Raw genomic sequence first — 26,933 nt, forward strand, 5'->3', positions numbered from 1 at the left:
CACATGTATCATGTCCACATCCATCAGTTTAAAGCATAACTAAACCAGGCTGAAAAACTTCTACCCTGTCTCACTCCAGTGTCTCGGTATTTGTATTCCTGATGTGGACTTCATTGCTGAGAACAGAAATGCAGGCTTTGTCTGTTGATGGATGTGACATCTTGGATCACCCATCTTGGCTCTAACAGTTTTTTACTGATAATATTCCTTCGCCATCTTCCATGTTTTCCAGACATGCTAAACCTGACAGGCCTGAAAAATTACAACTCTCACATTCCAGCTGTCTTAATATTTAGTCTAACAATAACTACCATGATTTGATCTTACAGAAAACAATAATAAAAATTATTTTGCTGTATGGCCTATCAAAAAAAGGTACTTAATTGCAATTCAATGCCATGTTGTGAATGACTGTAAAGCCTCCAGTACTTTAGAAATCTACTTTCCTCTTTCTCTAGGTCTGCATAGACCACAATGGAGCAACTTAGACTTAAGCTCAGGTACAGCCATGCTAAACAGCCAGTTCTTCCTCAAACCCAGTTTTATTAAACATCGCTGTTCCTATTACTTAGGGTAAATAGCCAGATGATTGCAAAACTCCCCACATCCCACTGAGTTGTGGGAAAGAGACCACATTCAGTGCTAAACCTGCAGCTTCTTACCAGTTAGCTATTTTGGTCTTTATTTGTCCACCTCACAGATGCACCATCCTGGAGAGAGGTTCAGGCCAAAATCCTGGATCCAAAAGACACCCTAACTTTGGCCAGGAGGAGTATTTGCAATCTGAAGCTAGATCAAGGTACAAATTTTGGAAATAGCTCCCATTTTTCTAATGAACAGACTCCAAAACTTGGATCCAAATACTGCTGGTACACCGGTGTTCAAAAGTTGAATCTGAGTTTTGAAGCCTGGGCATGTCTGTATATCATGTACATTTTCACACCTGACTCGACAACCAAGTACTAGCTCACGCAGTGACTGTTCCTTGCAGATCAGTATTTCTATCTTTTATAGCAATCCAGACAATATATTGACTTCAAGCAAGAAAGAGACTTATATAAGAATCATAACATAAAATAGACTTGGTTTCCATTTCTTTACAGCAACTTTGCACTGAGCTTCTGCCATTCAGCCTTTTGCATCATTTCGTCAGAGAGATGACTCTCCAGTACAACTGGTGCATTAAGAAGTTGCATCATTGATTTTAATTGCACTTGATATGATACGCTATTAAGGTATCCGATATGAATGCTGTACTATCTGCTTCCCTGGAGAAATGGTGTCTGTTGTGCCATCGCCACTGGGAGGATATCTATGGTCACACACTGGTATACTCTTTGTATTTGTCTCATAGAACCACAGCAGTGTATGACAACAGAAAATACAAAGGCACAGCATTTGTAAAACTTACCGGAGTCTCAAGAAACATTTCTTCTTGTAATCAGGAAACCCAACTGGTCGTGTCTGTCCCTTCTATCTACTGCCACAGAATAGATTTTGTTTTATTTCTCACCCGTCTCTCAAATACCCAAAGCGTATTTGGGATTGATTTGAGCCCTTGTTTGTTTCGCTATAATTATAGCCCAGAAAAACTGAAAGTATTGTGTGGGAGGAAACCGTGACAGCCACAAGCTTCCACCACGTAGAGATCACATGCTGCACTTGTGGGTAATAACTGGGAACTTCCAATCTGTCTCTGTGTGCTTGTATTGTAAAACAAAATGAAACCACGCGTGCTTAATCGCTGTGGGAACATGAGAATTGCCATACTGGATTAGACCAGTGGTCCATCTAATCCAGTAACCTGTCTCAGACAGCAACCAGTAGCAGAGAGCTATAGGCAGTTATGGGATAACCTGCCCCTAGAGAAAGTTTCCTCCTACCCCACAGTACTGAGAAGTTGGCTTATGCCTTGCAGCATGGCTGTTTGTATCTTTCCCATCATTCTCGTTTGTCTTTTCAGCAGTAGATTTCCCAAAAGTTTGGTTCAGCTTGTTAATTGGGGAAAAACCAAGTGCCCAGAAATAAGCTTAATACTTGTCATGGAATTATAGGTGCAAGGGACCCAGATTCAGTAACTGTGAACCCCACTGGTATTATTATCAATTGACCATTGTTGTTGTTTTGTTGATGGTAGTGTCCTTAATGTGCTAAGCACTTCCCAGAGATTCAAGAATAGATCAGAATCTGAATAAAAACACACAGATTGTAAGCTCTTTGGGACAGTGACCATCAGTTCATTCTGTGTTTGTACAGTGCCTAGCAGAATGGGATCATGGTCCATGACTAGGTCTCCTGGGCGCCATGGTAATATGAATAACTACTACTACTAATAAATAATGGATGCTCTCTGCCTGGAGGAGCTCGCAGTCTAAAGATGGACGGGCAGACAAGTGGACAAGTCAGGAAATCGGAATAACAAAATCAATAAGACATACTATGGGCAGCGTTGCAGAAGTAGGCTTTCAAAAAAGATTTAAAAGTGAATAGAGAGGAGCGTTTGCAGATGATTTCAGAGAGGTGTTGCAGTCAACTGGAAGCTTGCTAAGTGATCAGAAGAAGGAAGGATGTATTTACATAGTGTCTTAAAGGAGGTGACCAGGAGATAGTGGATGAGGAGTGAGTGGGAAAGATGTGATCAAAATAATGGACAAGGAATATTTACTTTTAGTGGCAATGTGCACGTTTGAGAGGCCAGAAATGTGGACATTGAGGTAGGCAGGTCAGGATATAATGAGAGACTGAACAAGAGATTTGGCTGTGGGGATGGAAAGAAAAGGACAGCTGATAAGGAGCAAGAATTAGCAATATGATGTTTCATAGTGAGCTATTGCCATTCTGCAACATCCATTTTCTGTCTATTCCACATAGCAATCAGTGCCCCCCAAATAACTCAATATTCTTTCTGTACCATGTGAAATGTTATCTTAATGTCTGAATTCATTTTCAGCCAAGTACGCGCTCTCTCGGTGTGATTCCTTCCCAATCAGTTTCTTATTTCAATCTAGCCCCATATCAGTAGTTTTAGGTTAGAAAGAAACTTTAACATAAAAATTATAATGTAAAATAATACTTACTTTGCATTTCTTTACAGCAGCATTGCACAGTGGCTCTGCCATCCAGCCTTTCTCAGCAGGTGGACTTCCAGCTATTTCACTCTATGATTTTTGTCATGAGTCTTGCCTTCTTCCCCTTAAAAACAGGGGTGCAATGGATTATTATTCAGGACACGCTATTATTTTTCACCCACTTCCCTGTGACAGTGGTGTCAGAATTACTTTGACGTGCACAGTTCTCGGGACGTGAGGGTCACAAGAAAAATGGAGTAGAGAAGCACAAGCTCTGGAATAATGAGGGCAGAAAGGCTGGGTGTTGAAGATAGGTGTGGAGAGAAGGGGAATGTGGAAGGAGGAGACTTGGCAGGGGGAAAAGGAATCAAGAATGAAGGTGGGTTTAGAGGGGATCCTCCGGCCAATGATATTGGAACAAAAATGGAATCTAATTTGATGCTGATGGTGGCTACATATCCAAGCTGTTATGCAGCTTGCTCAACTACATCTCACACAAAGCCTTGGACTCTGGAAACTCCCTTAATGAGAGGAAGTATGTTGACAAGGGCAGCGGTAGGATTCCTTCTAATTTCTTTTTGAAAATTGCCGTGGATTTTTAAGGGAATCTGGCAGCAGAATCGCATCTCATTAGAAAGATGAGTAAGTCACTGGATTTCATTTTTCAATTTAAAGGAGTGACACAAAAGAATGAGGCAAACCAAAACCCACCATTTTGACACCTTTCCAAGGTAGATTCTGACTGAGAAAATGCAAGTCCCACTAGAAACCAATGGAAAATAGATGGTTTCAAAATTGTTTTAAGGTACATTATAGAGAGAGACAGGGAGATAATTTACCTTAAAAAAACAAACAAACAAAAAACAAAACAAAACCCCCACATTAGAAGCTGTTTGGTTTTCTCTGGTTTCTAATTGGACTTGCATTATTAGTATGGGAAATCCAATGCTACCTCCCTAAGATGGCAGCCTGCGGAAGGGAGAGGATGAATTTTCTAAATGGAAAAAGTAGTAGGTATTTCTTAATTATTTTTGAAACACGTAATGTGCATATTGAGTCTTACAGGCTGATTGAACAGATACTTAGACAAATGCTGATTTTTATGTATGTGAGTAGTCATGTTGTGTTCACCTGCCTAGGTATTTTCAGGATCGTGACCTTTTTCAGTAAATGTTTTCGTTGTTCTCTGAGGTATTACAGAAAAATCACTGTAGTTTTCCTTTAACTTCCACTTGCATGCCCATCAGAGATAACAGAAGGAATCTCATTTGTTACAATGTCACAATACCCTCCAAATCTCGCCCAGGATAAAAGGCAATAGCTTTTTAGTTAGCCCACTTTTGAAGTGAATAACATCACCTTCTCTTTTTGGTTCACATCTCCAGTAAATTGGAGTACATATTTTAGTGAGATTCCCACTCCAATGGGACATAGTAAGGAAATTTTATTTTTGACTCTTTAGCTCAGGGTCAGAAACTGAAGTGAAATATTCTGACCTTCCTCTGCTGCACATGGATTCATTGAGTAAGAGATCTTTTGGAAGTACTCCTCAATCCCTTGCTGTGCCACTGAAATGTGGGTGTGCTCCCTAAAGTCCCTCTTCTGTTACTTTGCCCCCTCCTGCCCCCCACTCCCCTTACTGAAGTGTGTGTTGCATAACCTGGAGCAGTAGTTCTCAACCAAGAGTACATGTACCCCTGGGGGTATGTCAACTCATCTAAATCAGTGTTTCTCAACCTAGGGGTTGCAGCCCGCATCGGGGTCACAGGATGGGTTAGGGGAATCGCAAGTGCAGGGCCAGCATTAGGGGGTGGCAAGCAGGACAGTTGCCCAAGGTCCCATGCCACAGGGGCTCCTGCGAAGCTAAATGACATGCTTCAGCCCCTTCACTTGGGGCTCAGGCTTTAGAGAAGGCTCACGAGTGAAAAATAGGCTCACGTACCACACTGAAATATAAGTACAATATTTATATTCCAATTGATTTATTTTATAATTACATGGTAAAAATGAGAAAGTAAGTAAGTTTTCAGTAACAGTGTGCTGAGATACTTTTGAATTTTTATGTCTGATTTGGTAAGCAAGTAGTTTTTAAGTGAGGTGAAACTTGGGGTATTCAAAACAAATCAGACTCCTGAAAGGGGTACAGTGGTCTGGAAAGGTTGAGAAGCACTGATCTGGAGCATTGGCTCAACTATTCTGCCTGGCTGCAGTTGTTTGGGAGATGGAAATGCTAAATTAATTTGGCTTAGATTTCAAGCTATAGAAATTTTTTTTCACTTAATCTAAGGCAATTACTTCATATTACTTCAATTTTTTTTAAAGCGGTTCTTAAACAAATAAATATCTTGAAGTATATAAGCCAAATAGGGCAGTGCTCAGATACCATGCTGTTGAGTAAATGTACAGGCCTGAACACTAAGGCCAAAAAATTCATAGATCCAGTGAGGCCTACATTGTCTAAGTTGACTTGCAATTGCTTCCCTTGGGCTTCATTTTCGGAGGGCAGTTGCTCAGCATTTTCTGGAAAAGCTTTTTGAAGGCGTCTCCTCTCCCAATGGATACTCAAAATCACTAGTCATCCTATGGAAAAACCTGAAAGTATAACCCAGGGCATATCTGAACTGCCGCTGGGTGTGTGCTTTCCAGCCCAGATAGAAAGACTCACTAGCTTTTCTCTAGCTAATGCTCTAAAAATAGCAGTGTAGCTGGGGGTAGCACAAGCAGCTACCCCGCAGCTCAGGTTAGCTCCTCAGTACAAGCCCGCCCTGACTCCCTGGGTACATACCTGAGTGGCTAGCCCGAGTCACCACCCATGCTACCACCGGTTACACTGCTATTTTTAATGTGCTAGCTCAAGCAAGCATATGTCTATCTACTTAGGCAGAGAAACAGGCTCCCAGCTGCAGTGTAGATGTACCCAAACTGACTATATACACAACTGAAACGGACTTCCTTGATTTTTCATTGTCCATGCTGAAGGAAATGCAATGAGTAAGCAAAGATCTCAAGAGAGGCAAGTGTAAATTGGAGATATATAATATATATATATATATAGCTCTGTCACTTTTAATAGTGTAAGGTGGTATCAGTAACATAGGTAAACACATACTTTACAGCACAGGATTTTTAAACTGATAATGTCACTTGAACAGCTGCAAATTATGCAGAGTTGGGTGAAGATGGATTCCCTAATAGAAAAATTAGAAAATTGTGAGTATAGTCCTGTTTGAGACGACTATCTGTAGTCCACAGGAATCAGGTAGTATCTCTTTAAATAGTCTGGAAATTGTGTAGTGTCCTCCATCTTCTGTTGCAGAAGGCACCAGAACCTAAGACTTGTATATTCGCATATACTGTGATTTGGAACCAAGTTGTGTTCCTGTGGCTTCCACATATTCTTAATGTTGTGTAGAGAGCAAAGACAGGAACATTCTCTCTCTTTAGGAAAGCACTTAAGCACATATTTAAGACTAGAGCTGGTTCAAAATTTTCAGGTGAAGCAGTTGTTCATCAGATGAATGCAGATTCATTGAAACCGAAACTGTTGGCGAGACAGTGCTGGGTTCGAGGGAACTCCTGGCTCTAAACATTTTTGGTTAAAAAAAGTTTTGACGTTTCGATAGTTAAGTCCAAACAACTTTGCATTTTAAAATATTAGTGAATGATAAAATATTAGTAAAAGATAAAAATCTGAAAGGAAAAAATGTGACAATCGAAATCAAATGACCCAAACTGATTTTTTTTTTCAGTTTCTGAACATGTTTGAGATTCTGACTTTTCACCTCAATTCAAGATAGGAAAAGCTTTTAAACATCAAAAATTCTCATGGGGTAGTAAACCCCTCAGCTCTATTTAAGACCCATTAAAGGAATCAAACTTATACATTTTCCTGAATTGGGGTGGATTTAGGTCCCAATCTAAGAAAGAATTTAAGAACCAGGAACTCAAATGGCATAACCACTATTGGCTCCTTCCATTGCAGAATACCCTTTTTTCCCCCCCTCCTCCTTCAATTTACCCATGCAGAGTTTATAAGAGGAGGAGTTTATAGAGTGGAACAATATTGGATTTGCTTGAGAACCAGAGAACTAGGAATTAGGGACAAATTCTAATCCTAATAAAATCTGAGGGAAAGTTCCTACTGACTGCAGTGAAACCAAGATTTGGCCCATAACAATTGCTGTGTTGTGGATTACACAAATAAATGGAGTGAATTCAACCGTTCTTCTGCCACTCTGTACTCCACATCTTTCAACCACATATCATGCTTCAAACCACTGCTTAAACTGACTGAGCTCAAGTTGTCAGGAAGCAGGCACTGACCAAATAGGGCCAAGTAACGGGGTAACTTAAAAATATACAGGCAGCCAGTTCCTCCTTTTGTTCATAGAACTGTTTCCTGATAGCAGCGATGATGAAATAGACCACTGAGTATTTATGACAGGGGGAAAAAAACACCCTAAATTTTATGTAGTGGAACAGATAAAAATAAAATGGTACTTCTGCTTTGAAGAAGTGGGAAATTACAGTAAAAGTAAAATTTCCCATGGTTTTTACACCTTTCATCCAGGGTGTGTGTGTTTGAGAGAAATTACAAAAAAATCTACTGAGACCCAAAATAAACTGCTGGATTTGGAGACGATTTTTTGGGTACTACGAATTGACAAGCGTAATTGGTACCAAAGAGTAATTACAGCAGTGATACCTCTTCTGCTGCACTTTTTCTTGTTGAGATGCTAGGCTAACATAAAATTAATGTCACATAATATAGCCTTGTAAATGCACAAGTGGTGTTTATTGTCGAGAGCAGACAGATTCTTTTTTTTTTTTTTAATATCCAGGAACCGTAAATGCTGAAGTTTTAAAATAAAGTACTACACTTCCCCTGAGAGCAGTTAAACTGCAGGACTGTAAACCAAAATCCGACTCAAGTAGCTTGAGCCATGATTAATACTTCCAGTTGTTAATGGTGAAATAGACTAGTCCTATTTTTCCCCATTTGGTTGGTTTTCCCTGCTTTTAAAAGGGACACTGTAAAGGCTGCTTTTTTCTTTGTCTTTGTTTTTTGGACACTTTGTGAGGGTGGTGAATTATTGACAAAGGGAGGCTGGTGCATTATTTTACTGATGCCATTGCACTTTCCTTTTGGTGGAGTGTTATCATTAAGCTATGTCAAGGGCTCCTACAGAAGATAGAAAGGCACCCCCTTTTTTTAGCATTTTATTTATTTGGATTTATACAGATGTTTAAACCATTTTTTCTTCTTGAAGTTAATAACCACTCAGAAGCTTGACACGAAAATTTGTTGCTTTAATGCCAGCATTTCCCCCGTTAGGCATTGGATTGTTATCGTGGGTTTGCTCATAGGTGCTGGGCTGCTGCCATTGATTCTGTTGTTGTTAATGAAACAGAAAAACAACACATTTTAGGGAAAAGGGCTGCGAGGAGGACAGGAAGGGAAGTCTACACAAAATTTGATAGGACAGGAAAACTTTCTGAGCTAGCTGAGGACCAGTGAGCAATCCGCTGTTAAAGCACTCACTTACTGGTAGGAAGCTAGAAGGTCAGCATGGTATGGACTATCAAAATGCCAGGAGGCTGACTGGCAGCCAGGAGACTGGAGCGTTGAGGGCCCACAAAGCTGAGGGTATTTTCAGGCGCTTTCTAGTGCTGGCTGGCTGCCACTGGAGAAGCCGTGGACTGGGAGTGGCTGCAATATTAAAGTCACTGGTGTGTTGGGAGTTTGGCTGTAATACTGTATAAACAATGATAAAGATGGCAGATTGCTGGTTGCTGAGAGACCAGAAGCAATGCCTGTGACAACTTTTGTAGATGTGGTTAAAAATAACTTGCCAGTCTGAAACACAAGATCTCCCATGAGTGGGCCTTGCTTTGGACTTTTCAAGGTACTGTTTCCCTGTGCTGAAGTGGTGCTTTGGTTACAGGCCCACAATAAGTGCGCTGGGATGCACACCTGTGCTTCGGGATCCTGTTACAGGGCCACATTCAGAGGATCTCGTGCCAACGATCTGCTTAGATGTTGGAACCACCTGCTATTTTACAGTCAGGAAGCTTCTTTTGCAAACTGTGTCCTTGGTATATAGAGATGTTAGAATGATGTGGGGCGATACAGAACCAGTGGAAATTTGGACACAATTCAAAATGCAGCTCTTGCTGAAACTAGTGACTGTCTGTGGCAATCTGAGCATCCGTAGGCCCTGTTGTATAAAGTGTTGCTCTTAGAACATGGGTGGTTAACCTGGACATCAAAAAGACAAGTCAAGGGTCATGAGCACCATGCTCTTCCCATATTACTAAATGGGAAGGGAGTCCCTGGCTAGATGTCAGCTAGAGAGGAGAGGAAGTTCTAGGCAGGGCATTTCTGGTAAGGAAAAAGTTGAGAACCTCTGCTTTAGAAAGTGGCTTGTAAGAAGGTTCTGAGAAACTGTGCTTACATGAACTTTGGTGTTCAAACATATTTACTTGTATTGGCTTAAATTTAGAATACTTAGATTAGTGCAACAAAATAGTGGTGGTTTTGTGAGTGCACAGGGAATTTTTTTAAACCAATCAGTTATTTACATTTATTTAGTTACATTATTATTTACATTTCTTGGAGAAAATTTATATTTCTGTTGTTCTCTCTAAGCTATGACCTCCTCATCTGGTCCATGAATCAGATGTGCTTACTTTTACTATAAATTGAAGTGTGACACTAAGAAATAGGAAATAGCTAAAGAAGGCACCACAACACTGTTACATCTGATTTGGGGCTTCCCAAGGTTAGCCTATGCTCACCTACCACAGCTTGTTTCGTACTAAATAATCTCACCCAGACCAGTTGTCACCAAGGAGGGGGAATTTTGTTTTCAGGTATAGATTTTTGTACATGACCGGAAAACCACTTATTTTTGTACTTAAAACCAGGGATGCTAAAATGGAAACTAAATTTGATCCAGTTGTGTGGGTTAGCTGCAACTGAGAACACTGTACATTCACTATACGTCAGGAAAACACGCAGACAGTGTGTCTTCCTAAAATGGAGTTAAAATTGCTTAAAGCTGTAACTGGTGCATCACTTACAGAGAAATTTGGCCTGAAAAGGAAAGTGGAAACTCTTGAAAGCAATAGTAGGTGGGATTTTTAAGAGCCCAAGTGGTTTAGAAACTTTAATCCCACTGAAAGTCAATGGGATTTGCTGTTTAAGATGCTTAATCACTTTTGACAATCGTTCCCAGTAGGTCTAGAAATAGTTCAACTTCAGTTACGTGGAAAGAGCCCTCTGGATGTTAGATCAGACTTAGTTTTCAACATTGGCTACTCTCTCTGAATGTAGATTTGATTCTCTTCTAGAAAATGTATATCTTATTCCCAGCTATATTTGACAAAGAATAGTTTTCTCTTTTGAACATTGCTTTTACAGTTGTCCTAGTCATGTACATGGCATTCAAAACCAGTTGGGCTAGAGGGGCAAGACAAATGAAGTCAGTATGAACTTAAAATCTGTGCTCAAGAATGGGAGACCTAAGAAAAGTTTCTCTTACTGGCTGTGTCACAGACTTGTCTTGTCTTCACTAGAAGATTAGGTCCTGTTATAATGTGGCCTGAATGAATCATTTTAAGTAATGAGATGTTAAAAGTGACTTTGCACTCATTGTAGAGAGAGGCAGGTTCGGTCAGCTCATCGTGATTAATCTTATGGTACCAGTGTCATTAACCCCGACCAGAAGAGAAAGTTAAACACCTCTAGTCCCTGTCTACACTGACTACAAAGTCATGTATAACATCCTGTTTCTTAATGACCTAACTTTCTAGTGCCCATATGGCCTGACAGTCAGATCTTCAGAGGTTTTGAGCGCCTGCAGTTCCCATCCGGTACCATAGGACTTGGTGACATTCAACAGTTCTGAAAATCAATCTAGTCTCCCCCTCTCTCTTCACCTCAGTTTTGTCACATGTAAAATGGAGATCATACATAACAACCTCATACTGCTGTTCTTGAGGTGCTTTTGAAATCATGAGACAAAAAGTGCTAAAGACATAAACAGCAATTGTGAGCCCCAGGGCCTGGAGGCTTAGGGGGATGCTCTCTACTTTCTCTATAAAAGGGCTAGCTCTAGACAGCTTCATTTTCATGAATTATACTGTTGCTTACCCATAAATCTGTCCACTGAGATTTTTGCTTTAGTTGGAATCTGTTTGGATTGTGTAAACACCAAAAAATATTATTACTGTGCTCATGAAAGGGCACAGGAATTATGCGATATATGCCCTCAAGGGAGTGGGTCACTCTGAGTTTAAAGGTGGTGGACTTTGGGGTTGGTAATGAAATTCGTGCTCAACATAGAGAGGAGTCCAGGAGCTCTATACAGAGGAGCAGGGATTCTGTCCAAGTGTCTTGCTTTGCTCTGGGTTCCTTACCTGGAGATTCTGTGCCCTATTTGGAATGGATTGACTGGACCACTGGTGACACAGAGCTCACTTCCCATTCATGCAACAGATGGCAGCAGCAGGGTTGCACGGAGCTGACTTCACAGCACCATGACCCACCAACCCACTGGAAGTTGAACTCATGTCACAGAACTGCACCACAGCTGGGTTGGAGCGGACAGACAGAGGAGAAGCATCCCTTAAAAACTCTTAACTTCTACTGAGCCTAATTGACCCATGGGTGAGGTTCATGGTGGGATTAAGAGTTCTAGACCTCTGTAAATCAGACCATTATTTGGAACTGTGGAGTAAAGCAAACTCTTGATGCACTGATTTGGGTTTGCTCATTTCTTGTATGTAAATATAGAGTGTTATTGAGTTCCTTTTGATGGATTTTCTGCCTCCCCTGCCCAATAAAAAGATACTTGTTTCATGTACCCACGGATTCTGAGTGCTTGTGAGTTGGGGGCAAAGGGGGGGAGGAGAGGAGGTACGACCACCTGCAAAGTTGACCACGAAAGCTATGTTATCATTTCCCAGAGCTAGAAATAGGAATATGGCTCTAGGTGAGGGATTTGAGCCATAATTTCTTTTATTTTAGAAATGATTTGATGGAGACGACTCATGTGGAACTCTCATTAATAGCAATGAAAATGTTGCTCCTCTGAATACAGAACAAAGAGCAGAATGTTGCCCTTACTGACAGTGTTGCACAGAGCATGATCCCTCTCCACATGAGAGCTATAAGAGTTAATGTGCATGAAGTGAGTCCGTACAAAGAAATTTACTTAATGTTCCACTGGCCACAGGAGGATCTACTGCAGCAGGGTCTATAAAACTTGCAGTGGTGCATTGATGTACAATAAATTGCAGATATGTGCACTAAAGTGATGGTGCTAGAAACCCAGTTAAAACACAGCTGTATTTGAGAATAATCAAACCAATTCAGTCTTAGCTAGTTTTGTGGTTAAGGCACTGGACTGGGACTCAGGAGACCTGGATTCAATTCTTCCCTGTACTACACACCCCATGTGTGACCTTGGGTTAATCACTTAGGTCAATATTTTTAAAGGTATTTTGGTACTGCTGTGCTCTGTGTTGCAACATCTAACTGATTTCAGACCCTAAATCTAATTTTCAAAGGGGATTTAGGCACTTGGGAGCCAAAATGCTTTTGGGCAGTTGATAGGCTTTAGGCTCCTAAATCAGTTAGGTGTTGCAACGCGGAGTGCAGCAATGCCTAAATACCTTTAAAAATATGGGCCTTAGTCTCTCTGTGCGCCCTCTGTAACATTTGTCTTGTCAACTTAGTTCCTGCCCTAGAGAGTTTACAAATCTGTGCCTTGCTGTATCTTCTATAGTAACTAGCACAATGCAACCTTGATCTTATTTGGGGCCTTTTGGAACTATCAATTCTAAAAATTTAGCTCACCAGCTTCTGGTTGGTGATTCAAGGTGCTGACCTTAAAGTCCTGAGTGCTTTGGGTCTGTGTTACCATCTCTGTCTTTATTCCAAACTGTCAGTCTCAAACATCAGAGATCCCCTTTAGCACAGCATCCGATGAAGTTAGCTGTAGCTCACAAAAGCTTATGCTCAAATAAATTTGTTAGTCTCTAAGGTGCCACAAGTCCTCCTTTTCTTATTGTTAATAGTGTTGTTCCATGAGGGCCCCTCTATACCAGAATGCACTTGTCCACCACCAATTGTTAATTTTCTAGACATGCAAATATTTCTCTGTTTTTGTAAGCATTTGGGGAGGGGATGAGGATGGGCTGGGGGTTGTTTACATGTTAATTGCAGTGTAGGATGGGAATGAATGATGATTGTACCGATGGTTGACAGTCTCAGTTCATTATGCTAGCTTATTCTTGTGGTGTAGGTGCATAATGAAAGGGTTGCCTAGAGTATGACACAGATGTTCCTACTCTGTATGGAGCTGAACAGTTACATAGTCTGGGTTGTTCCATTGCTGTTTTTAAAAATTCCTTGAGAGCTCCTTGTTACATTGGGTATATTGGTTCGGGCTCTTAGGCTAGATCTGCATCTAATTTGTTTTAATGCGCTTCTTTCTTTCAAGAGGGGAATTCCTGGCTGCCGAGAATAACAGTTTATTTCCTGAAAAGTTTGCCTCCAATTGGGGATTTCCTGGGTGGAGGAGAAAATGACCTTGCCTGTCTTGACACTCTGTCTTGACGCTTTTGGGCTTTGAGCCAAATTTAAAGAGAATGTTCCCAGTTTTGGATTAGCTCCCTACTCTTGGGTATTTACTGCTCCAGGTAATATGGGCAGAGTAAGTCTCTTTAAACACATTGTAAGGAGAGTGATCACTTTAGATAAGCTATTACCAACAGGAGAGTGGGTTTGGGGGGGGGGTGGGGGGGAGAAAACCTGGATTTGTGCTGGAAATGGCCCGCCTTGATTATCATACACATTGTAAGGAGAGTGATCACTTTAGATAAGCTATTACCAGCAGGAGAGTGGGGTGGGGGGAGAGAAAACCTTTTGCAGTGATAAACACCCATTTTTTCATGGTCTGTGTGTATAAAAACATCTTCTGTATTTTTCACAGTATGCATCCGATGAACTGAGCTGTAGCTCACGAAAGCTTATGCTCAAATAAATTGGTTAGTCTCTAAGGTGCCACAAGTACTCCTTTTCTGTTTTTAAAATACCTGTAATCACCAGGAGATCACATGATATTTGCATGCTTTGTCTGCCACCAAACAGCTGGTAGCACAGGAGTTTTAAAAAAGAAACATCATTATCTTATTAAAAGGGGTGATTTGGGGGGCTTGTCCGTGCAATAGGGCTATTCAGTGTGCGACTTGATGCCTTACTTTTTTTCAGCTGTCTCAGGGTATGCCTACACTGCGCATTAAGCCCAAATCTGTAGGACCCAGACTTGTGGACTTGGTGTTCCAGGCCTGTGCTTGAGCATCCACACTGAATTGTAAACCTGGGTTTAAAATTGCTGGTCTCAGGTTTCACAGCCATGATAATGCGTCCATACTGCACTGCACAGACCTTCTGACACAGACCTGCAGCTTGGCCTGTGTCCACCTTGCAAAATGACAGGGCTTGGACCTCAGCCTCAGCAGGATCTGGGCTCTGACCCACCCTCCTCCCAGGGTCCTAAGATCCAGATGCAGTGTGTGTGGATGGAAGGGCTTGGGCTCAAACCTGAGTTAGAGCCCACATTTAGTGTGCAGCGTAGACATGCCTGCGGAATGGAATGTGGTGACCAAAAGGCAATGCGTGCGTGAGGCCTCAGCCACTGACACCATGCAATCAAAGGAGAAACTGTGGGGAAAAAGTCCTAGAACTGTGAAATTCCAACCATCCTTAATTCTGTCACTGAATCGGGAGGAAAAGCAGCACTTCGATTACAAGCACCAGCCTGGGTAACCTTGACAGCAGTAAACAACTTATCACAGAAACCTTCAGTAACTTACTCACTGACTCTGAACCTGCTGACTGCAAAAGCTACTCCCAATTATTTGCTCACAAAGCAGTCCACGGGAGGGTTCTCACCCACTGATGACCTGCGCCAAAAGTGGAAAAGTTTTAGAAGTGTGAAATATTCTGTGAGAACAGCCACTTCAAGTCAGCAATGCCCTCCTTAGGTCCCTTTTTAGGAAGATGTGTGTGCTAGGCATCCAGGAACAATAGTTATGTTTATGCCTGGGTGATTGCTGGGTTTTTCTGAGTGCCCAGTAATGTCCCGAGTGTGTCAAGAAACATGTTGCAGACATGTTGCTTCTTGTTGAGCATACTTTCTCAATCCAACGTGACCCAACAAGAGAGAGTTCTGAACAAATAAGAAAAAGGAAGCTGAGCAGGGTGCCAATGATAGGACTATGTGTGGTTGCTCAGTGAGGAAAGGACATGTCTTGATGGTCTGTTACCTTTTATTTTAAATGTAGTCTTTCCTCCCACCCAATTACTGTAGGGCCCAGAGCAGATGGGAGTTGGTAGAAATGGTGGTTCAGGGTAGTGGGCTGGTAAACAGCTGGAGAAGGATGTTCCTGGCATAAGGGGTAGCCAAGGATGCTGGAACAATTTTTATAGTGGGGGGGTGTTAAGAGCCATTGAACCAAACTATAAAACCTATATGTGACGGAAACCCCTTCAAGCCTGGGGGTGTGGCAGCACCCCTCGTTCCAGCACCTAGGGTGGAAGCACAGAAGAGGGGACCATGATGCTTGTGAGAAAGGGCTGATTAGGCTGGCATCGCCGCTGAGTGGAAGTGGGAGCAAAATGCCAAAGGAGACTAGTGTGGAGATGCAGGCGAGAGCTGTGTGTTGTGCAGTGTTGAAAGCAAGGCTAAGATGTATGAATCTGACATTCCTTCCTACTGATTAGTCAATGGACTATTATTGCCATTCTGATGTGGCAGTGGGAAAGCAATGAGGCAAATCCGTGTTCGAGCTCAGCGCCAGCAGCGATGTGAACTCTGCTTCTGGAATGAGTCACTAATGTTAGTGACACAGCTCCTTTAGTGGATGCACAAAGAGACTCTGAAGGACACTGAAGGGAGCTATACACAGTCCTCCAGTGGAGTGAGAGCCACTGAGAGGTAGGGCCTGCAAACAGGGGGTCTAAGAGAACATAGACCTCAGAGGAATCAGCCCCACAACACCCAGGGGAAAAGTATATAGAAGGAAAAACAGAGCTGGAAAAGCCCATCAGATTCCTGATATTGTCTCGTGGCTGTGAACAGTGTATATAGGAATGTGATTGTAAGGTATCAGCACAAGTGTGTGTTGGGAAATATCTACAACCAAGGGCTATCCCCAATAGATTGAGGATGTCTGTTTGTTGGGAATGTCATTCCTTTTTGGAAAAGTCAGGGTGCACAGGGTCAGATGCATTTTGCTCATGTTGCTTTGGCATTTTTCTATTTGTATAAGCCTGGATTAAATAAAAGGAGCTATGTGCCTCCTTTGCATGTGTGAATCTTCACGGTATTTTTAGCATGAAGTAGGCCAGTAGGAACTGGGTGAGAAAATACCATTACCAACACGACTTCATAACCTTTAGCAAAAGCTGCCTTTTCCATTCCAAAGAGTCTCCAGAGCAGTATTAATATCAGCACTGTTCAGTAATAGAATTACTGCTGTAGCTTGGTACTTCTAAAATGCAATAAACACACACCACTTGTGGTGGTATTATTTGGGGGCTGAACTGGTGTTCTCTTGACTTTCTTTTGCAGAAATTCTGGGCTTGACGCAGGAATTACTGGGTGAAATCCTATGGCTTGTGTTATGTAAGAGATCAGACTAGATGACCATAATGGTCCCTCCTGGCCTTAAAGAAAATTTGACTCTTAATAGAAGTGAAATTCTTGATAGTGATGAAAGGTAATTATTACCTGAAGCCTGTTTGGTGATGTTATTTGTAAGGAGTTTGTTCGGTTCATTCCAGTTCCTTGTGGACCGGTATCTACATCAACACAAACCAAAACGAGATCACCTTTGTCTTCAGAGCGCCCAAGGATCTGAGTCAGCTGGAAGGATGAAAGCCCCTTTGATCTCCAGAGATAAGCCCTCTTGGGCAGGACTGAGGCACATAGGTTGGTGACCTTATGTTAGGGAAGTTAGTACTGCTGCCACCCAGAGTGTATGTATTTTTTGGATAGAAGGACTTTGGTGTCCAAAGCTGTGAATGTGGCACTTTTCATGAACACTGAAGTTGCGTCTTGAACTACATGCCTGTACAGGGGAGTAAGAAACTCCACCCCCCATCCCTTACATCTCTGCATGGGTCTCTTGGGCATTGGGTCTACACACGCAGAAGCAAGGGCTGAGTAATTGGTGGTTCCATGGCTGCAAGGTGCTGGCCAGCACAACTGTGCCAGTGTGGGGCTGTTGTAATTTTCTGTTGAGATAGGCCATTAGTCAATGGCTTACATTGGCTTCTCCTACTCCTGTTACATACTCCCAAGTGTTCAGGGTTGTACCTTAAGTCACAATATAACCCTTAATTTGTTTAATAAAAAGATTTTTTAAATGTGCAAAGGTAAAATCTACCTTTTGACACCACCCAAGCTCACAGGCTACAACAGTCAATTTGAAGAATTTTTTAGAAAAAAGTCAAGTCACAGTAAAGCGACTAAAGTGACTTCAATTTTTTTGAGTTAATAGTCAGTAGAAAAAGGTGCATCTTTTTGTTTTGTTTTGTAATTGCTAACCATTGAGCTTTCACGTGCATAATTTCAGTACCATTCTTTCTGCCATTTCACTTTCCATACGGAAAAATTGTCTTCATAACACACTATCTGCTCGATTACTACGCACTTGCTAATGTTTAGTTTGAAAAGGAAAATATGAGCAAAAAAGAGACTCTAGATAATCACAGAGATAAGACACAGTCACCATTACTAAGACATAGCACCAAAGGGAGGGAGAAGAGATTATTAATATTCCAGTGTTTAACGCACATCCGACCCTAGAGGAAAAGACGTACAATTTCATCTATATTCACTGCCTGTTTCACTGGTTATATGACTCTAGAAACCTCAGCCACCTGACAAGGATCCCTTTTTTAAGCAGTTCCACAATATTATAGAGTAATATCTTTTTGTTGCCCCTCCTCCCCCTTCACTGGTTTTTCCATGACACTTGTTCTGTGCCTCTCAGAACATCAATGAGTCAGATATAGTGAACACTTGGATACCAAGGGAGTGGTTTCCCTAGCAACTGTAACAATGTAGAATGCTCTCAGAACTTCCTCTCTCTCTGTTCATGCCAACTCTCTCATGTGACTTTACTGCAGAGCTGCAGTGAACTTGTTTGCCAGAGTTGCAAACCGTTAGATAAGCCCCTCCAAGCTTGTCATCTTTTCTTTCCTTTCCTTCACAATTTGCCCAACAGACAGTCTTTTTCCAGACACTAAATGTGTCAACAGAAAGGTCGGTGCTGAAAAGGCAACAGCCTCATGTCTGTTACTAAGCTCTTTCAACATAAAATAAGGTCCTCTCTTTGTCATGTATTTCTCAGGGGGAATGGTATAGTTTTAAGTGTGAATTGAGCTTTCATAGACAGACCTAGACAGGCAGGAGGGGTGAAGAAATGTGGCTTGGGCACCCTGAATAACACTTGCATTTACCCACTTGCTCTCTGGGAGATTATTTCTGGAGTTTTATTTATTTGTAAATTTCTTTTTGAGGAACCGAGCAGCTATGTGAGGCAGCAGCAAGTGCAAAAATGGCACTTTGGAGCAGAGACCAACCAAACTGGGTTAGCCACTCTGAAACTGGTTTGGAAATAGGCCCCCTTTTGGTAGGAGGCATATGGCATTCATAAATCAGTGTGCTTTGGCTATTCTAGTGTGAAAGTCTGCATCGGTGACCAACTGCCATTTGAGCTCCACAGTCTATGATCAGCTAACAGACAGATGAATACACACTTGTACAGCAACTTGTATGATTGGGGAAAAATGTGTATTTTGTATATGTATTTTATAGCAATGTGTATTTTATATATGTATATATATGTATTTATGTATTTTATATATATTTTATAGCAATCTGCACTTGCAAGGACAACAGATAATTTCAGAGGCTACAGTATCATTGTCATTAAGAGAGAGAGAGAGACTTTAATGGAGCTATGCCAATCTATACCAACTGAGAATCTTCTCCATTGTTCTACTAAGCCTTATACTAATGGTCATATGCTGGGACCTGGAAATAAAGATATAATATCACTTCTACAGGGGGGCAGGCGACCAGCTTGGCTTAATGGTGAAATCCTAGCGGATCTTAAACATAAAAAAGAAGCTTACAAGAAGTGGAAGGTTGGACATATGACCAGGGAAGAGTATAAAAATATTGCTCGGGCATGTAGGAAAGATATCAGGAGGGCCAAATCGCACCTGGAGCTGCAGCTAGCAAGAGATGTCAAGAGTAACAAGAAGGGTTTCTTCAGGTATGTTGGCAACAAGAAGAAAGCCAAGGAAAGTGTGGGCCCCTTACTGAATGAGGGAGGCAACCTAGTGACAGAGGATGTGGAAAAAGCTAATGTGCTCAATGCTTTTTTTGCCTCTGTTTTCACTAACAAGGTCAGCTCCCAGACTGCTGTGCTGGGCATCACAAAATGGGGAAGAGATGGCCAGCCCTCTGTGGAGATAGAGGTGGTTAGGGACTATTTAGAAAAGCTGGACGTGCACAAGTCCATGGGGCCGGACGAGTTGCATCCGAGAGTGCTGAAGGAGTTGGCGGCTGTGATTGCAGAGCCCTTGGCCATTATCTTTGAAAACTCGTGGCGAACGGGGGAAGTCCCGGATGACTGGAAAAAGGCTAATGTAGTGCCAATCTTTAAAAAAGGGAAGAAGGAGGATCCTGGGAACTACAGGCCAGTCAGCCTCACCTCAGTCCCTGGAAAAATCATGGAGCAGGTCCTCAAAGAATCAATCCTGAAGCACTTACATGAGAGGAAAGTGATCAGGAACAGTCAGCATGGATTCACCAAGGGAAGGTCATGCCTGACTAATCTAATCGCCTTTTATGATGAGATTACTGGTTCTGTGGATGAAGGGAAAGCAGTGGATGTATTGTTTCTTGACTTTAGCAAAGCTTTTGACACGGTCTCCCACAGTATTCTTGTCAGCAAGTTAAGGAAGTATGGGCTGGATGAATGCACTATACGGTGGGTAGAAAGCTGGCTAGATTGTCGGGCTCAACGGGTAGTGATCAATGGCTCCATGTCTAGTTGGCAGCCGGTGTCAAGTGGAGTGCCCCAGGGGTCGGTCCTGGGGCCGGTTTTGTTCAATATCTTTATAAATGATCTGGAGGATGGTGTGGATTGCACTCTCAGCAAATTTGCGGATGATACTAAACTGGGAGGAGTGGTAGATACGCTGGAGGGGAGGGATAGGATACAGAAGGACCTAGACAAATTGGAGGATTGGGCCAAAAGAAATCTGATGAGGTTTAATAAGGATAAGTGCAGGGTCCTGCACTTAGGATGGAAGAATCCAATGCACCGCTACAGACTAGGGACCGAATGGCTAGGCAGCAGTTCTGCGGAAAAGGACCTAGCGGTGACAGTGGACGAGAAGCTGGATATGAGTCAGCAGTGTGCCCTTGTTGCCAAGAAGGCCAATGGCATTTTGGGATGTATAAGTAGGGGCATTGCCAGCAGATCGAGGGACGTGATCGTTCCCCTCTATTCGACACTGGTGAGGCCTCATCTGGAGTACTGTGTCCAGTTTTGGGCCCCACACTACAAGAAGGATGTGGATAAATTGGAGAGAGTCCAGCGAAGGGCAACAAAAATGATTAGGGGTCTAGAGCACATGACTTATGAGGAGAGGCTGAGGGAGCTGGGATTGTTTAGTCTGCAGAAGAGAAGAATGAGGGGGGATTTGATAGCTGCTTTCAACTACCTGAAAGGGGGTTCCAAAGAGGATGGCTCTAGACTGTTCTCAATGGTAGCAGATGACAGAACGAGGAGTAATGGTCTCAAGTTGCAATGGGGGAGGTTTAGATTGGATATTAGGAAAAACTTTTTCACTAAGAGGGTGGTGAAACACTGGAATGCGTTACCTAGGGAGGTGGTAGAATCTCCTTCCTTAGAGGTTTTTAAGGTCAGGCTTGACACAGCCCTGGCTGGGATGATTTAACTGGGACTTGGTCCTGCTTCGAGCAGGGGGTTGGACTAGATGACCTTCTGGGGTCCCTTCCAACCCTGATATTCTATGATTCTATGATTCTATCTATGGATGCAAAATATGATAAGATGAGTGTTCAAAGCCCCCTGTAGAAGTGATATTATATCTTTATTTCCAGGTCCCAGCATATGACCATTAGTATAAGGCTTAGTAGAACAATGGAGAAGATTCTCAGTTGGTATAGATTGGCATAGCTCCATTAAAGTCTCTCTCTCTCTCTTAATGACAATAATGGAACACCCTACAATCTAACAAGCACTGTTCCTTACTGAGCTGGAAAGAGTGTTCCTCAATTAGAAGAAGGATGGTCTTGCAGTTAAGGCACTGGCCTAGGTTTCAGGAGGTATGTGTTCAGTTTTCTGCTTTGCCACAGACTTCCTCTGTGACCCTGGGAAAATGACCTAATCTCTCTCTGCCTCAGTGCCACATTTGTGACATGGATATAATTCCATCAACCCCATCCTAGGTCATGGACTGTCCTATGTACAGTTTTCTTTTTATGGGCTAAAGTAAAAACATCATTTTTGCTGAAAATCCTTGTCATTCCCACTTTCTAATAGCATCACTAACAATTTATACGACCTCTTTCCTCTGAGGATTCCAAAGTGTTTTATAATCATCAAGCCATTACACCTTTTCAATGCTTCTGTGAGAAGCTGAACTTTATCTGGTTATGTTTAAGCAGCTAGTTTTGGTAGATAAAGTGCATTGTGTAAATTACTCCCTGTGCAAAGTGGTTTAGCAACTTTCAGTGTTTGTCTTATTCCTTCTTTGCCTTATTCCTTCTTTGCCTCTTATAATAGCAAGAGCTATCTAGCACATCTCACTCATACATCTTAAAGGTAAGCAAATCACTTTGACAAATAAGAAACTAGAGGCACAGAGTTTAGTATCTTGTCCAGAGTTAATGGAAGAGCCTGGTAGAGAATCCAGGTCTCCTGACCACCAATTCTGTGACCTACTCAGTCAATTTATTAGTACAAAACCCACAAAGTTGTGTTGTCTCTTTTGTTGACCTCTCACCAGTCTTTTTTGTAGGTACATGGCAAAGATCTCATTTGCTTGTAGCTTTTCTGTAGAGCTTAATGTTACTTTGTATAATTGCAGTCATTTCAAGGGCCCCTTACCATTCACTGAATGGAAAAGAAGTTTCTAACAGGACTTCTGTATAGTTTAATCATTATTAATCTAAGCCCTATTGGAGTAGGTTGTATTTTCTTGATCAGTTGTGGGAAGCCTGCCTAGTCTGTATTCTTACAATATTGAAACAATTCAGTTCACTGATGGTCTAATCCTATGGTAGGGAGTAAAAAAGCACGGAACACCATAAACATGGGCAGATTGGTGTGAAATCATTGATTGTCACTTTTTGTAACAGGAACCTAATATATCTATCAATTCAGTCTAAAGTAAGTTGATAACACTTTTCCTGGTTCTTCCGCTTCTAGGTCTTCTTCCATCCATCTTTTATGATGTCATTATAGTACTAAATACTACTACACAGCTTTCTTTGCTTCTCTGGGGAAAGGGCTTGGTATTGTCCTTTCTTTTTTGGTGCAACTAAAGATGGTGGTGGTATTCTTGGATTGCCGGATGTAAGTCTGGAGTTAATAGTAGAAATCCTCTTCTCCATCAAAGAAAATATTTCCTCTCCATAATTACCGTAATAAAATAATGATGACTGTTCCTTTATTATCAAGGAGGAAATTTTTTTTGGTTCTTCCTACACATTGTACTGCTGTCTTTTGAGAAGAGCATTTGATATCCTTCTAGTTCTTGATTCATTCAGTATATCCAACCATGTCTTTTTCTCTGTTTCAGATTTGTTTATAGAGAAACAAGCAAAATACCTTACTAAACAATTAACTTGAGGCTTTCTTACAGTGGTGGTGTTTCCTATTCTCTACTCTTAAGTCTTATAACTCAACCTTATTTTCTTTAGCAGCACTTTAGATCTAAGCTTCAACTTTTGGCTAAATCATAGCTTACATTTTTGAAGATATTTAGGTTCCATTTTCATTTTTATCAGTTTTATTGACACTCCTATTCACCTACATTGGAAATATATCTGCACTCATTGGTAACTTCCGAGAAGCTGAAAGTCTGTTTGGTTTCAAATTTAGGTTACTTATTGTCCAGAGCTATTACTATTTTGATTTCTGAGTTTCTTGGATTCTCTCTTTTAGAAAGTATCATTATTTCCAACTTTTACCCACAAATCTATCTGCATTTCTATTTCTTTTATGTAATGGGTGCACTCAGTGTTTTTTACTGTTTTAGAAGATGTTTCCATCTTATGGACAGGGGATACAGCTAGATCCACTACAAACTAGAGCATCCTCTTTAACTAAATTATAGCTATGAATAATTAAAATGAACTCTTCTGGACTTTGAATTTTGTGTTAATGAACCACATTCATTCATGGCATAGATTCATTGACTTCACTGGAATTATGCCAGGGATGAACTTGGCCCAATTATTTAAATGCATCTTTCTTTTGTGGAAGAGCCAGGACAAAGGCCAGAGAGTCAGGTTAGGTTATTCTTTGCAATACTGCATTCAGATGTGGACGTTACTGTTCATAGGCTATAGTTAATGCTTCTACAGATCAGGTTGCTAATAGAGCTGTGCTGAGAATGGAAATGGTATTTCAGTGAGGATTTAGGTTTTCTTTATTTTGTTCCAGTTAGGAATGAAAACACCAAACTCCATGAAACAATCTGAAAAAAATTCATGTTGAAAACCAAAAATGGTTAATTTTAATAATTATACAATGAAATTCCACCTGGAGGGCTGATGGAGAGCCTGAAAGCCCTGGGAGAACCAGAAGCCTGAGAGCTTGGAAGCCAGCTCACAGCTCACCATCAGATCCCCACTGGGAGCCAGGAATCTGTGGGAGTGCTGGCTTAGCCGGAGCTTCCAGGCTCCTGACTCCCTGTCAGCCCAGAGGCCCTGGAAACCCAGGTGAGTTGGGAACTTTCAGGGCTTCCAGGATCTCAGCTCCCTGTTGGAGCCCTGACTAGGTTCCTTTGGAACTTAATCAAAATCAAATCGCCTCCACCAAAAACACTTCAATTTTGATGAATCTGTGTTCTCTGATGAAGAACCATTCCATCAGAGAACTTCTGACCGGCTCTGGTAGCTAACCAAATGATGCCTCCCAAATCCAACCCTGTCCCCTTAGAAACACTCATGAAAGTTAAACCCTGTCTTTCCTGTGACTCATCAGAAGTAAAACTAAATTAATTTAAATTCTACACACAATGTAAAGACTCTCAATCCTAGACTGAGGTTCCTTTTTTAGAGATGCAAGTGGATTGTAACCATAAAAATTAAGGCACACTCTTCGCTTTAGAGAGAGGTGATGGTGTTTAATCATATTTTAAATGTTCTTGGTATAAAAACCAGTATTACTCCCACCCTTGATATTTTAGCAGAGTAAAAAATATTGTGACTTTTTTGCAAATGTTCAGCATATTAATTGGATCTTTAATTGCATCTCTGTTTTAAGAAATACAATTTGAAGGGCAGGGAGTGGACAAGGTTTAAATTGAGAGGCGCTAAGAAGAAACTGTGTAACTAGGATGAGCAGGAAGGATTTTGAGTTGCACAGAATCCTGTGAATAGTCTATTATTACAGGGTAGCATGATAGCTGGAGCAGCACAGGAGCCAGCAAACAGAGCTGTAAACAGGGGAGTTTCAGTGGGAGTTCTGTTGGAGGAGAAGGTATTTGTGTTTGGTTTTGTATTGGTAGTATTTGCATGTGTAGAGGCTTGTAGGGGCTTTGTTCTGGGAGAGAAGCTGAGCCCTGATTAGGGGGCGGGGCTTCTCTGACTAGGGGTCCTATAAAGGTAGCCAGCCAGTCAGGCAGTGGCACAGACAGCTGTAGTGGCACAGGAGCCAGAAAACAGAGCTGTGAACAGGGGAGTTTGTCTTGTGGTGCTTGTTTGGGGTTTGTTTTTGCTGTGGGGGGTGGTGTTTTGGTGTGGTTTGTGTTTCCCAGATTAACAGGATTTAGGTGGGAAGGCTATGACAGATACAGAGCCAGCAGTGGGAGTAACCCATGTAGTGGAAGACACAGTGAGGATGACTGGATGTGGAAGCTGCGGTATGTACGTGATCCTGGAGCGGGTACCTGGTAAGAGTTTTGTCTTCATGAAATGCCATCTGATAGAGCTGATGGAGGAAAATATCCGAGGTTTGGAGATGCAGGTGGAAAGTCTGGTTGAGTTTAGAAAGGGGTTCGAGCAGATTATGGAGCAAAGACATGAGGTATTTGAAGGGAAAAGCTCAGACTTGCAGATGGAAGCAGGACTGAGGAATTCTGAGGGGAGACTGCTGGGTGAGGAAAGTGGTCAGTGGAAGCATGTGACTAAAAGAACCAGGCAGAGGAAAAGATGGGCTAGTGAAGGAGAAATAGAGCTCAAAAACAGGTTTGCAGAGTTGGAAAATGAAGAAGGGGCTCAGCAGGTAGTCACTGAAGGTGGAAGGGCAAGGAAGAAGAGAAGAGCAGCTAGTCCGATAGGAAAAGGGGAAGAGTCAATGGAGACTACACCAAATATGAGCCCCAGGAGGATACAGGATGGGTTGAAGAGGATTACAAGGGAGAATAGGAATGGAAAGAACTTGCAGCCAGAGGGAACAGGGGATAGACTGGAGAATAGCACCGTCACCAGGAAAAGGCAGGTCTATGTGATCGGGGTCTCTTTACTGAGAAGAATAGACAGGCCTGTAACCAGAGCTGATCCAGAGAATAGAAGGGTGTGCTTCTTCCAGGTGCTAAGATACGGGATGTAGACCCGAGGTTGAAAAGGATCCTAAAGGGAGTCGGAAAGAATCCCCTAATTATGCTTCATGTGGGAACAAATGATACGGCTAGATTCTCGCTGGAAAGTATTAAGGGAGACTATGCTAGGCTGGGGAAGAAGCTTAAGGAAATCGAGGCTCAGGTGATCTTTAGTGGGATTCTGCCAGTTCCTAGAGAAGGGCAACAAAGGTGTGACAAGATTATGACTATCAACAGATGGCTTAGGCAGTGGTGCTATAAGGAGGGCTTTCGGATGTATGGCCACTGGGAGGCATTCATGGACAGAGGACAGTTCTCTTGGGATGGACTTCATCTGAGCAGGGAAAGAAATAGACTTCTAGGATGGAGGCTGGCACAACTGATTGAGAGCTTTAAACTAGGAATTTGGGGGAGATGGTTGGGAGATGTCCAGGTAATCTCCATGCCGGATTTTAGCATTGAGAGGGAAGAAAGCGAAGTAAGAAAGGATACAGCCATGGGAAGGAGAATGTATATAAGGAGGAAGGGCAGTGTGGATACCAGTCTAATAGATTATACTGGCTGTAGAATGACCGTGCCTAATAGGGTACAGAATGTGAGTGAGGCCAAACAGCAAAAATTAAGATGTTTGTGCACCAATGCGAGGAGCCTAGGTAACAAAATGGAGGAACTAGAGCTACTGGTGCAGGAAGTGAAACCAGATATTATAGGGATAACAGGAACATGGTGGAATAGTAGTCATGACTGGACTACAGGTATTGAAGGGTATGTGCTGTTTAGGAAAGACAGAAATAAAGGTAAAGGTGGTGGAGTAGCATTGTATATCGATGATGAGGTAGAATGTAAAGAAATAAGAAGCGATGGAATGGATACGACCGAGTCCATCTGGGCAAAAATTACATTGGGGAAGAAAACTTCGAGAGCCTCCCCTGGGATAGTGCTTGGGGTGCGCTATAGACCACCGGGATCTAATC

At 42.0% G+C, this 26,933-nt stretch overlaps 1 protein-coding gene across 7 annotated transcripts in view; it reads right to left on the reverse strand.

The window, feature by feature from the left end:
* The window catches only part of RASGEF1A (RasGEF domain family member 1A), a 258,373-nt gene that overhangs the window by 68,104 nt on the left and 163,336 nt on the right, over window positions 1-26,933 (reverse strand). For 4 of the 7 annotated variants that reach the window (XM_037904241.2, XM_037904242.2, XM_027829475.3 and 1 more), the window contains exon 2: window positions 3,078-3,192. In XM_037904241.2, the coding sequence (XP_037760169.1) occupies window positions 3,078-3,119 (42 nt within the window). In that variant the 5' untranslated portion in view covers window positions 3,120-3,192. Of the gene's footprint in view, window positions 1-1,411; window positions 1,659-3,077; window positions 3,193-26,933 lie in introns of those variants that run through there. The other 3 variants (XM_043550872.1, XM_037904243.2, XM_043550873.1) reach the window with 3 other exon arrangements.

Source organism: Chelonia mydas, chromosome 7 (assembly GCF_015237465.2).
Source record: "Chelonia mydas isolate rCheMyd1 chromosome 7, rCheMyd1.pri.v2, whole genome shotgun sequence".
Classification (NCBI taxonomy): Eukaryota; Metazoa; Chordata; order Testudines; family Cheloniidae; genus Chelonia; species Chelonia mydas.